Source organism: Bos taurus, chromosome 11, assembly GCF_002263795.3.
Source record: "Bos taurus isolate L1 Dominette 01449 registration number 42190680 breed Hereford chromosome 11, ARS-UCD2.0, whole genome shotgun sequence".
Classification (NCBI taxonomy): Eukaryota; Metazoa; Chordata; class Mammalia; order Artiodactyla; family Bovidae; genus Bos; species Bos taurus.
Window position 1 is genome coordinate 31,440,377 of NC_037338.1, and position 13,400 is coordinate 31,453,776.

The window sequence follows — 13,400 nt, forward strand, 5'->3', positions numbered from 1 at the left end:
GTTTTGGGTGTCTAATCCCCAGCACTTGGATTAGATTTACAGCAAGAAGTTGGTGATATAACACAGATAATGAAGCCTGGGAGAGAAGATTCTGAGGGGTTAAGGGGAGGGCGATTAAGTGTACTATTTTCTGCTTGCTGGTTTTGAGGTGCTGGCAAGAGATCCAGTGAGATGTTAAGGTTTCACTTGGGTATTACTTTTCTGGGGCTCAATGAAGAGGTCAGATATGACACATGGATTTTGAATATAGCTAGTATTTAAAGCCATGGGGCTGATGAGATTACTGTACAGAGAATACAGATTCATGAGAGAAGAGAGTCTGGAGGAGCCTGGGGCACTTCATCGCTTTGAGACTTGGTAACAGAGAAGGTCAAGGTCTGGTGTGAGATGTAAGAGGAAAACTAGTGTGATGTCACAGAAGCTGGCGGTCAAGGGAGAAAAGTGTTTCAAGCAGGAGGATGGTTACCTGTGGTCATCTAATATTCAGGCTTTTATTTGAAGAATAATATAACTACTAAGTAAAACATACCAAAAATAAAGTTTATCGGTACCTGTGACAAGATAATTTTTAATGCAACAGTGGGCATTGAGTGGATTGAATAATGAATGGGAATTGCTGAGAAGAGAAAGCAGAATAAACGAACGACTAACTATTGGTTTCCTCTTGAAACACCACTGAGAAGACAAGAAGGGGACTTTTTTTCTTTCTTTTAAAGCCATAAGGGCAGAGAAAAAAGAGCAACAGAATATTGTAAAGACCATGGAGGAATGTGGACCTGGTACGACTACAACCAGCATCTCTTGGAGGTAACTGGAAATGCAGAAGCTCAGGCTCCTCCTCAAACTTCCTGAGTCGGAATCTACATTTTCCCCATATAGTGCTCTGATTGGCTTGCATATTTAAAGTTGGAGAAGTCCTGACTTGGAAGACTCTAAAATGAAATCCCAAGCCAGTGAGATTTATGCCACATGATCCCTGAAAACACTCAGGAACTGGAAGCACTGGTGTCCCCAGAAGCAGGACTGGAGGGTGAAGAGGCTTGAGGTGGCCAAAATAAAGAGGGCTGGTAGGAAAGTTGTTTAAAAAGCAGCCATACTACCCACCTGGAGCAGCCAGGCCAGTGTTCCCTCAGAGCTGAGCAAAAACACTAGGTTTATTTATTTGTTTGGCTGTGCCAGGCCTTTGTGCTGCACACGGGCTTTCTCTAGTTGCGGCGCACAGGCTTCTCGTCCAAGCGTCTTCTCTTGTTGCGGAACACTGGCTCTAGGTGCGTGGGTTTCAGTAGTTATGGCTCGTGGGCTCTGGAGTGCGAATCTGGTAGTTGGGGTACGGGGCCTTAGTTACTTAGCAGCATGTGGGATCTTCTGACTAGGGTTTGAACCTGTGTCCCCTGCACTGGCAGGCAGATTCTTAACGACTGGCCCACCAGGGGAACCCCAAGGTTTATTCTTTAAAGGGAGCAGAGAATGTCTGAACTGGAGACACCAGGGACCACTTATGGATGCTGGGTGCTGAGACCTCCAGTCCTCTTTCCTAGCCACCAGAGTGCTGGCAGTTAGGGCTTCACCTTCCAGGTAGGGGCTTGGAAGAATCTTCTCAAGGGGTTTTGCCCAGTCCAAGAGGCAAGATCGAGATATTGGCACAGTGATCCCCCAGCTCAGTGGCCCAGCCTTTTCCTTTATTTATACTGCTGTGGTGGTTGTTTTGCTTCTTCTTACCCTATAGCTCTGCTTTCAGAGCTACTTTGTAATTTTCCTATCTGGTTATCATAACTCTTTGTTCTCTTTCCTCTCATCTCTAGTATTTGTTTGGGGGAGTCAGATGCCATTCGAAGACTCCATGTTCTTATTGAAGGAACTCAGCAGATTTTCGCAGCCAGGGACCCGATAAGCAATTTTGCTACTGTGTGCAGGCTTCCAGATGACCTCCTTGCTGGTCACCATAAATCTCATGTTTGCTTTTCATTGCCTTTCCAGTTTGTTTTCTAAATTAAAAGAGTGTTTCTAGTATTTTCTGCTTCTCCTCCCAACCCAGTATATTTACTTACAGAATGTCTACACTCCTTACCCGTAAAACAAACACCAATTAGATAAAGGATTCATTCCTTCCTGCCCTGAGCAGAATTAGCCTTGGTGGGCATATGGCAATGGTAAGGGTTTAAGTCTGACTCTCTATACTTGCTGTGATCTGATGATGGCTAGTGACCATTCTTTTGTTTTCAATTCGTTTTCCTATTCTAAACACAGCCATACAAAGTAGTTTGGAACTTAGAAGGAAGAGAAATTGCTCAGAAATTTAAGAACATTCAAGAATTCCTTGTTTGTGTCCCACTTATGCCAAAGTAGGCATTTTAAGGTGTGTCACTTTCAGGAGAGACATCTGGTCTTTGTGAGCTCGGGTGGTTACCAGATTTCATAGATGACATTCAGCTGCTTTGAAGGGAAGCTGTCATACACAGTCTTTTGACATGTAAACTCCTTTTACCTATTCTCTCCCAGTGTCTACTTAGTAATATTCAGGAACACAAGCAGTTTTGGGAAAAAAAATTATGAGTTTAGGAAATAAAACAGTGCAGCCTAAGCTTCCACTTTTGATGCTGTTTTCCATCTTCTGTACCATTCTCCTCCAGCCCAGCTCAAAGCATCCAGGCCCTTGTATTTGCCCAATTTGAAAATTACTGAAAGTGAAAGTTGCTCAGTCATCTCTGACTCTTTGTTACCCCATGCACTATAGCCTGCCAGGCTCTCCACCCATGGGATTTTCCAGGCAAGAATACTGGAGTGGGTTGCGATTTCCTTCTCTAGGGGATCGTCCCAATCCAGGGATCGAACCTAGGTCTGCTGCACTGCAGGGAGACTCTTTACCATCTGAGCCACCAGGGAAGCCCAAGAATACTGGAGGGGGTAGCCTATGGCTTATCCAAAGGAATTTTCCTGACCCAGGAATCAAACCGTGGTCTCCTGCATTGCAGTCAGATTCTTTACCAGCTGAGCTACCAGGGAATCCTAGTCAAACTTAAATATTTAAACATCTGCTGGTTAAGCCTTATCATAAATTTGCTGGTGTTCATTTATCATTCTATTTTACTTGAGGTCTGTGTTTTCCTTGTAAAATAAAGCAAGGATCTTCTGACCTTTTACATAAAAGGGTGTTCTGGAAGTGGCCCTGCACAGCTCCTTAAATCCATCCTAGCTGGTCAAAAGAGCAAAGTTAGACATGACAGCCAGGTGCTTGTCAAATGTCAAAAGGCAGGCATCTCTTCATTGACTTTCACTCAGCATCTGTTTCTTCCAGCTCTCACAGTCTGTGATTTCAGATTGCATAAGGCAACTTGCAATTAATTGTCAAATGGGTAGTTTAGATAATGACCGTTCTAGGTTCCAAGGGGGATTTTTGTTGTTGTGGGTAAAAGTGAGGAAAAGCATGATTGTTGTTACTGTTGGATGCTCTTCTCTTTTAGAAACTCCATGAGAGCAGCCCTGTGCCTCCCCTTTTGATCCTCCTCTCTCAAGTGCCCAGCATAGTGCCCTGCACAAATATAATCAATAAATATTTGATGTTGAAAGAAACCTTCATGAAAAATGAGCCTTTTTGCTTGGTCTCCAAAGCTGAATATATTAAAGTAGAAGAATTCATTTCAGGTTGAAGAAAATAATATTATTTAGGTAGGGGAATATAAGGTATGTTTGGGAGCTGGGAATTAGGAAATAGTCCACAGAAAAAATGTGTAGAGGATGAAAGATATGAGGGGAAGACAGGAGAGTTAATTTGAGGATAAAATATGGAGGAGCTTAATGTCACACTGAAGACTTTGGACTTTTGTCCTGAATCTGGCTGTTCGTTCCTATAGGGGAATTAAACCAGAGCCAGGACTCAGAGCAGAGGGTTGGGAGGGGAGAAAGCCGAAGGCGCAAGGGGCGGATTCACAAGCTATTACCCTGAGATGATGAGTAAAGCACAAGGGAAGGCATCTCTGTCTTCCAGGGATGTGATCCTATCTCCTGAACCAAATTTGCTAGACTTTCCTAGAAGGGACAAGCTATTTTAAATTGGACCCAGTCCTGAATTCTAGTGCTCAAGGCTCTGGCCCTTTCTCTTTCATGCCCTTCTATTCTAGGATGATTTCCAGCCAGCCTTTGTTTATCTAGTCACAAAGTCATTGCTGGAGCTGGGATCCCTCAAACATTCTTTGTTTAAAACCCCTCACCAAACTGAAAGCAGTCAGAGACAGGTATCTATGGGGAGATTCTCCACGTTGCATTCGTAAGTAACAGAAGTTCACAGAACTGTCTATTAAGCCTAAGAATCACACTCTTTAAAATCCCACAACTGATATCACAGAAATTTAGGAATTACAATTATATGTGTTGGACTCTGGAGGCCTAGAAGAAACCTATTGGTTTGGGGAAGTTTGGTACCTGAAGATATTTGTAAAAATCAAAGCATTTTAGAATTGAAAGAAATCTCAGCACTATTTTACTTCTGCCTTTCACCAATTTACTGATGAATTTTCTCTCCCATATCCTCAACCATCTATTTCACTGAAATAGCTGAACTCTTAGGGTCCCTATTAAAGATTTTCATCAATCTTAGCATTACTGAAATCCAAAAATTGGCTTATGCTGTACATGTTCTAGTATTTGTGATACAGGATTCCATGATGACTGTGTTGGCTCTTGCTGAAAAAGCTCTGGGAGAGGGTATGAAAGAGAGTGGACATTAGCTACTTCTGAGACTAAAAATATAATTGAGTTCAGGTCTATGGCACAGGTTTGGTTGCTTTACTCAAAAAAAGTTTTTTTTTGCACATCCCTTGAAGACTTTCAGATCAGTTGGCATATTCCATATGAAAGAAAAAGGTTATGGTGTGTTCATGTCAGAGACATAAAAGATGCTCAAGATACTTCAGGAAGAGGTCAGATTAAGAAGAAACATCCATATCTCATTATAATCAGATCTTAAGCAATTAAAAATAATTACTCTCTTTGCTAGGTGACCTTATGGGATATAAAAGTTAGCATCTAGTCTAAATAAAACTAAATTGGAGATCTTAAATCTAACAGCTCAAAAAAAAAAAAAAAGATGGTCCAATAAACCACAGTGACTGGATAACCCAATTAGTGGTTTTGGAGAAGGATAATCAAACATTAAATGAATTTCCCACTTGCTGCCAAGATTTTCTGCTTCTGAACCTTAGGCTTGTTTGGTAGAGGACTTGGGTGAGGAAGGACAGCACTGACCTTTAGGTAAACAAGGAGATGTTATCATCGTCAAGAAGTGCAGCTCTATGCTATCAAACCCTTACTCTTCAACAGCTGATAATGACTCTGCAAATTACAGCTCTTAGCCAATTCTCAGAGTAGAGTAGAGTTCATCAGTTAACTTTAAAGAATTTTTTTCCTCTGCAATATAATTTTTACTTTTTCCCTTTGAAGATACTGCATTCTATAGCTATTCCTTTTTCTGATTCTTATGCAGGAAATATAAACCTTCCTTGCCCCAGCCTGATTAAATTCTAAATGTTGGACATAGACATATCATTTCTCACTAAAGAAGGTGCAGGATTTGGTTTTGAGAGGAAAGATTATGTATGCATTAGCGTGAAATCTGTGCTGTTTGTTTCTTTCAAAGAAATATCTAAACAAGGCAGTAGGAGTCTCCAGATAGATGAGCCCAGAGCAGTCTGCACAGTGGGGTATTTGGTTCTGACATCTGGACAGACTACAGTCATCAAAGCATATCTGGGAAACAGGAAACCTAACATTCAGGGTTTGGAATCTGACCTCAGTTGGCAAAAATTGTATTTGAACAGTTTTGCCTGGTTTAAAGTGATTTTGTTTAAGGCAATTTCACTCATCCTTTCAATATTCTTGTTAACAATAGAGAAGCAGGTATTATTACTTAAATCAAGAGAACTGAGCGGCATGCCTAAAAGAATATTCAACTTGTAACTTAGTAGACTTTGTTTCAAGTCTATGTGTCTCTCTTTCTGAATAAATTAATGGATTCCAGAATGATATACAGGCATTTTCTTTAAAACAAACACATTAAAAAGCAAAGAAAGCAAGGGAACTATCAAATCCTGTAGCTCACCACAGGGGGAGCAATAAGTATCTTTTATAAGAATCTTTTCTTTGATACTGAGGAGCAGAGCAAATAAACAGCTGTAATTCCCCCTTATTTATTGTGTCATTTATTCTATATGTAAATGAGGGCCCAGAACCTACATTGCATTGAGTCGGGCACAATGACTACCAAGAACATGTTCACTGCAGTTGAGGAAATAAGACACACATGAAAAATTAAGGGCAAAGCAAGATTGTAAAATGAGCTGCACCAGGGTTCAGATTACATGAAGATGGAATGGTCAGGAGAGTTTTTACCAAAGAGGCAAACTTTGAGCCAGCTTATAGTAAGCAGTTTGGATTTCAAGAGACAAAGAAGAACTTGAAGATTATAGAAGCAAGATGTGTAACAGTAGTAACACCCTCAGACACAGACTGAGCTCGAGAGCAAGTCTTTTTCAGGCTTGTGGAGCAGATGGCTCCTGTTGGAGCTAGGTGAGAGGTAAAGTCAGAAAGACGAGCCACCAGATGATTTTGAACTGGAGAATCACGGTGGCCGTGGTGTTTTATGGAGAAAAATGGAATGACGGTGTTCAGGCTGGTTTGGAGAAGACAGAGATTGATAGCAAGGAGATAAATTAAGATAATTATTTAATCCAGTGTGTAGATGTTCAGATGCCAAGCAAAGATAATGGCAATAAAAAAAGAATTATTGCTTGTAGCAGTATGAAGGGAGTTTATGAAAGTAGTTAGATGTGGGCTTTTGGGAACATGAAACCTACATGATGAGGTGAATTAAACTATCAGCATTCGACACATGAAGAAATCAACAGTGGCTTTAGTAGTTTTGTAATCCATTCCTTTCTACATCTCAGAAAGATACTTGAGATGGCAATGGGATACAGGAGCTTGCTGTGAAGAGAGGGGTCAACACAGGCAGCCTATAGCATGATCTCAATACAGTTCTCCCTATGCCAAGAGTGCCCATCAATGGACTCTTTTCTTCTAGTATTGTGGTCATCTGACCCTGGTAAAGAAAACAATCTGTATCCATAACATCACTGAGACTTAAAATTTCAGGTTTTGAATGGGTGTCCACATTCTTAAAAATTCTAACTCCAGGAAAAATAATGCAAGATCAAAGGGTCCTTTCTAGATTCATTGACTGCCTCTATGTGAAGCTGAGTTTCTAGAATAAGTCTGAAATCAAAAAATCCTTTGCCTATCATCAGAATGAAACCTGTTCCCTGAGTTCTTGGCAAATATTGAAAGCCCAAAGAAACACCATTTCTTATTCAGAGAGGAAGTGCTCCAGCCACTGGGAAGAGAAGGAGATTATTCTTAAATCAGTGAGATACTGTAAACTATCTCAGAACTACAAAAATCTTTACATCAGTTTTTCAAAGCCTTTTCATTTCCATTGATTCATTTGATCGTCCTGAATGCCCTCTGTGGTGTTTTTTCTCTAGTACTTTGCAGATGAATAACAATCCCCACCCCCCACACTTGAGAGGCATTGTGCTGAATGTTTTAATCCTACATTTAATGCCCATGGCAACTCTGAAAAAGGTACACATTACAATTTCCATGATACACCCAAAAGCCCACATGCTGAAGCAAGAAACAGTCATAGTCTGGGTTAGAACACAGGTCTCTTAGATTCTAGAGTCCATACTCTTCCATCCCTGACTGTGATAAAGAGTTAAAGGCCCACCTGTGACTATTACTTTAGAATTCCCTCTATTCCTGACCCTGCTCAGCAAGTTGAGTACTTTCTCCATGATGCTGCGTTGTCTCAGGCCATCTAAATCCTTTGTTGTTGTGTTCGGTCGTTCAGTAGTGTCCAGCTGTTTGCAACCCCATGGACTACAGCACTCCAAGCATCCCTGTCCTTCACTATCTCCTGGAGTTTGCCTGAAGCCAGAAATATTTAACTACTTTCGGCTATGGTCTAAATCAGAAGTGGGCATTCCACAGACTATAGCCCACATCTGGTTGCTCCCTGTTTTTCTATACAGAGTGAAAAAAATCTCCCTTCTGGTGAAGAAATACCAGAAAGCAGACAGCCTAATTTAGCAGGGAGTTTTGAAAAGAGGGTATCACTCTAAAATTAAGTCTTGTAAGAGGCTGTCTCTTTTAGTAACTGGTTGACACTGCTTGGTCCCTGGGGAAACACTGGAAAAAGAGAAGGACTGGGAGAGGTAGAAATGTGTGTGTGTGTTGAGTGTGTGCATTGAGGGGCTGTATCTTTTGGTGTTCACAGCCATCCCACCAAGCAGATTGTATTAAACTTCTAGAAGTTAGGAACTTGAGGCCCCAAAAAAGTTAAGTAATTGTTCAAAGTAGCTTAGGAGCGACTGACTTCTTAGAGGAGCTCAGGTACATCAGTCTTCTCTTGTGTTTATAATCATCTAACAAAGCAGACTGCATAGGCGCATTCTTCCCTGCAATCAGGAGTAACTGTCTCATTAAGGCAGTGTCGCTAAAACACAGTGTTGGCCACCTATCTTCCTTGTCACTACCTCTGGGAAGGAATGGAGAACTTGTGATATCAGGGGGAAAAGGAGCAGGCAGAACCAACTCAGCCTTGCAGCTGTTTGTCCCTGAGTGAAAATCTGAAATGCAGCCTCATCGTCTTTGAGCATAGGTAATGGTAACTGGTAAATGAAAAGATGACCACCTTCTGCCATTAAATAAGATCATGCATAGCTTTGGGGAACCAAGATTAAAGGACACTTCCAGAATAGCAGCTTCTGTTTAAAATCCTTGGGATAAAACGACTGAGGATATCTATGATCTCTGAGCCAGCTCTCGGATGGTAGGGAGGGGTGGGGAGGTGGGGAGGGATGGTCATTGGACTATGAAACAGTCCTGCCTTCCTCTTACTTTAATGCAATAGACGTGGGACTTTAAGGGAAAGACAGCGATGATCTGTGAGTCAAAAGGCCTGATTTCTAGTTTGACTCCGCCTCTACTCATCGTGAGAGGTTAGGAAATTTTCTACTCTCCAGACCCCAGATTTCTCAACTGCAAAATAAACAGATGGAAGTGGAATGATGTCTTAAGATCTTGTCAAGTTCTAAAAGTCTGTCTATTTCCTTTTAAAGTAGTTCAGTAAAAATCTAAAGTTGGGAATCACCTTTCCCAGTAGTATGAAAGATGATCTCCTTCCTTCTATGCCTCCTTTTTTTCTTCCTCCCTTTCTTCACACCCCTTCCCTCTCTTGTGACTCCTTTTCCCCCAGGAAGCAGATTCTCAGTTTGACAATTCCTTGCTGGTGCCTCCAGAGCAGCAATGACTCTTGCCTTCTTGAATTCAGTATCCTCAAAAGCACACATCATGCCTTCCATGTCAATCAAAGCCATCTTTCTGGCTTCAATCTGAGCTCTTCTAAGTTTCTACATTTTCCTTAGCCTTCTCTTAGTTCCACCAAAGAGAGTACAGCACCCAAGAACGAATGTGTCAAAAACACTAAAAAGTCCTCCTTTCACCTTTAGATGAAGCTCTCCATGCTGCCCTACCCCGGCATTCCGAGACAAACTCTCACTAAGATCCTTAGAGAACCACAGGGCAGGAGTGTTGGGCTGGGGGAGTTTGTTTTACTTAAGCCTTCAGTCAGGGCAGAATATTTCAGCCCAGCAGTTATCAGCCTAGTGTGAAAATAATAATAGCACGCAATGCACAAATACCAGCCACGCTGTTGTTCCCACTGACTCAGATACTTACAGTTCGACTGCATCCCTGGGGAGGTCGGAGGGAATCTCTGTCACCTTGCTCTCCTGGCAGAGGAAAACTCCGTTAGAGCAGTGACAGAGTCGATGATGGCATCCTGAGCCCAGGCTCAGGAATGCGAGCAAGGCCACCAGGAGCAAGGCCATGTTTACTTATCCATCCACCTGCTTTCTTCTGCCTCTGCAGAGAAAATCCTGCACAGATTTCAGAGGCTCCACACTGAGCCCTTATGAGAAGAGGTCTGCATTGGGAGCTGGTAGGGTCACGTGACCCACCCAGGGCTGCTTTCCTTTTTTTCTTTTTTATCCGTCACTTCCAGACAAATAGCAGAATTTCTGAGTGACAGCAGTGACTTTGGTGGGGGTGGGGTGGGAGAGGTAGAGGGCGTGGCAAGATACGCCGTCCCTTTACCTTTTTTGGTTGGGTTTGCAAATTGAAACTTGATGCATGTCTAGAATAGCTTATATTAAATTCGCTGTAAGACTGTTCCCTGTGGGTCACTATTTTTTTCTCAAAACAGAGTGACACACTCGACTTTCTCCAAAACAGATGCAATCTACAGTGTGAAACATCATTAAGAGAGTTCGTCACTGAAGGGCAGGGACCTGTTTCCAATCTTGGTGTCAATGTCTTCCTCCAGGCTACTTGATACAAAACCAGAACTTCTGGGTCGAAGTCACTGATTCTCTTTCTTTCTGGAATTAACAACCAAACATGGTGTAGCTCAGAGGACAAGGCAGTGGGTTAGTGAGCCCCTGGACAGATGCTGGTAGGTAGGAGGCACTTTTAGGAGAGTAGTCTGCAGAGATAACTGACTGAGCTGAGTGACCAACAGGTCGGGCTGGGTTTTCACTGGGTTTAGTGGACACCAACTTTCCCACCGTCTGTCGCATGTCCTTTCTGGCTCCTCTCATTTCCAGTCTCTGAAGATTGCCCTTGCCTTTTGGAAGCTGGCACAAATGAATTTACTTAACCTATGCTTTTAGTTTAGTTTTGAATGTTCTCTGTAGGTGACGACCCTGGCACTTTTGTGGGTACTCCCATCTTCTTGATGGTGAGGGATCTGAGGAACGTTTGGCCATACTTTCGGTCAAGGGGCCATCTACTTTCAACTTCAGAACCTATGAAGTTTAAAAGGCAGAATATTCTCTAAGATTCTGCCTATAACTTACTACTTGCTCAAATTAGTTTTAACACTATCTTTGGGTAATTAGTCGCACAAAATTGAGTTATGTGGAACTGCTAAACAAATATATATTGATCTCCCCTCCTTTCTTCCTCTCCTGTACCTAGCCAAGAAATAATGACATAGAAGAAATGGATTAAATAATCATTAAGGGAATAACAGAAGCAAGTGAATCTTAGAATAAAATTGTTCCCTGGATGCTTCTGGGAGTAACTGCTTCATTCTAACTCCAGGACTAGAAGATCAGGGCAGTATCTATATGGACTCTACGTTGTTACAGTTTTGGCTAACAACCCACTCCAGTGTTCTTGCCTGGAGAATCCCAGGGACGGGAGAGCCTGGTGGACTGCCATCTATGGGGTCGCACAGAGTCGGACACGACTGAAGTGACTTAGCAGCAGTAGCAGCAACATGAACAGTAAAGTATTTCATTCAGCAGTTGACCTGTGGGATCATAATCATTTAGATGGAGAAGGGATTTAATTCAATCATTCAGCTCATGCGTAAGTTTGCTTTAAAATGTCCACATTAATTTAAAGGGGTCGACTTAACCTCTTCTTGAATAACTCCAAGTGACCAAAAACTCATTACCAGTTGAACCTCTCACATATACCCTCACCCCACAAATCCCCACTGAGATTTTGGAAAGTTTCAGTTATGACTAAATCAGTCCTCGTATAATAAGAAATTTTTTAACTGAGATTTTGACTTTAAAACTATTCCTTATTTACAACTGATAGATAACATGGCTAACCTACATGCAAATTATTAAGCAAAATCACAAAACAGTTATAGACTAAAGAAAGAGATGCCAATGCCATTGGCATCTGTTTGTCATCCCCCCTTTCTCTGTTCCTACTCCTAGAAGTGATCTGAATTTTGATTTTGTTATTCCTTTGGTTTTTTTTTTCAAATTGTATCATCTAAGTATATATCTTCAAACAGTATACTGTTTGATTTTGGGTTTTATACAAATTGTATTGCCCTAACTAGCCTTTTTTATTACTTTCTATTATATTTTGCACTAACAACATTTTAGAGAACCATCCATATTTCTCTGTGTAGCCATAGTTTGTTACAGTTCCCTGGTATATAATATTCCATTGTGTAAATATATTGCCATTTTTTTTATTCTCCTATGATCTTTCTTTATTCTAAGGCCATAAAATATTCTTCTATGTTTCCTTCTGCAAGTTTTATAATTTATAATTTTGCTCTGCACATTTAAATCTTTATTAGGTATTAGTACTTATGTGTGGTGTGTGTCAGGAACTCAAGTTCAGTTTTATTCAGTGGCTTATGGTTTTTATCCACATGGATAAACGTTTGTCCCAGAACCATTTATTGAATAGAGTCTCCTTTTGTCTCTGATTTGTAAAATTATCTTTATCACATCTCAAGTAACTACTATTTTGCTTAGTTTTGTGTTTAAGCTCTTTTATAGCCTATTGTCCTTTTTTATCTGTACCAGTACTATACTGTCTTAATTATTAGAATTTTAAAATAGTCTTGACATGTGATAAGACAATTTCTTCTTTCCTAATTTATTCCTTCCTCCTCTTTTCTTCTCACTCTCTCCATCCCTCTGCCCCATTCTCTCTTCCTTCTTCTCTGTCTGTCTCTTCCTTTCTTTTTCTTCTTTGGTCTGGATACTGAGGACAATGCTCACAAAAGTGGTGAGCATTTTTGTCATGTTCCTGACTTTAAAGAAATTGTTTTCTAATTTTTCATCATGAAAAATGATATTTGTTATAGGCTTTTGATACCCATGAGGTTAGATCTCAAGGTAGAGTTCTTAGAAAAGTCTTCTAAGGATTTTTTTCCTACCATGAATAGAAATGAATATTGTCAAATGCCTTTTCTGCATTTGTTTTACCCTTACCCTTACAGTGATAATTCTATACTACTAAGCTACTCATATCCCTAGGATTAGCAATGTTGTTTATGAGTTACTATTGTTTTATACACAAAGAGATTTGACTACCTAATATTTTATTTAGAATTTTGGCATCTATATCATAAGCAACTTGTAATTTAGTAACAAATAATATAATTTCTCATTTCCTTTCTCTTGTTATCCTTTTATGGTTTGGTATTGAGGATGCATTTGCCTCATAGAATGAGTTGGGCAATAATCCCTCTAGTATGCTCTTGGAACAGGACTGTTTTAGATTGTTTTCCTCTATTCCTTGAAAAAGTGTGGCTTTACTTGCCTGTAAACCATCCTAGCCTGGTATTTTGTGTGTGTGTGTGTGTGTAGATTAAAAATATTCATTCAGCTTTCTTCATTTTCCGGCTATTCAAGCTTCCTATTTCTTTAAGTTTTACACTATAATTTTTCTAGGAATTTTCCATTTCATTCGAGATTTTAAGTGTATTGCCATAATGTTTTTTGGTATTCACTTTTTAAATCTAT

General features: G+C 40.6%; 1 protein-coding gene across 7 annotated transcripts in view; it reads right to left on the bottom strand.

Annotated features, from left to right (window-relative positions):
• FSHR (follicle stimulating hormone receptor) overlaps window positions 1–10,158 on the bottom strand; it is a 194,886-nt gene extending 184,728 nt beyond the window's left edge. For 3 of the 7 annotated variants that reach the window (XM_059890999.1, XM_059890998.1, XM_024998262.2), the window contains exon 1: window positions 9,793–10,158. In XM_059890999.1, coding sequence (XP_059746982.1) covers window positions 9,793–9,944 — 152 coding nt within the window. In that variant the 5' untranslated portion in view covers window positions 9,945–10,158. 7 annotated transcript variants of the gene reach the window in all.
• Window positions 10,159–13,400: the final 3,242 nt, after the last annotated feature.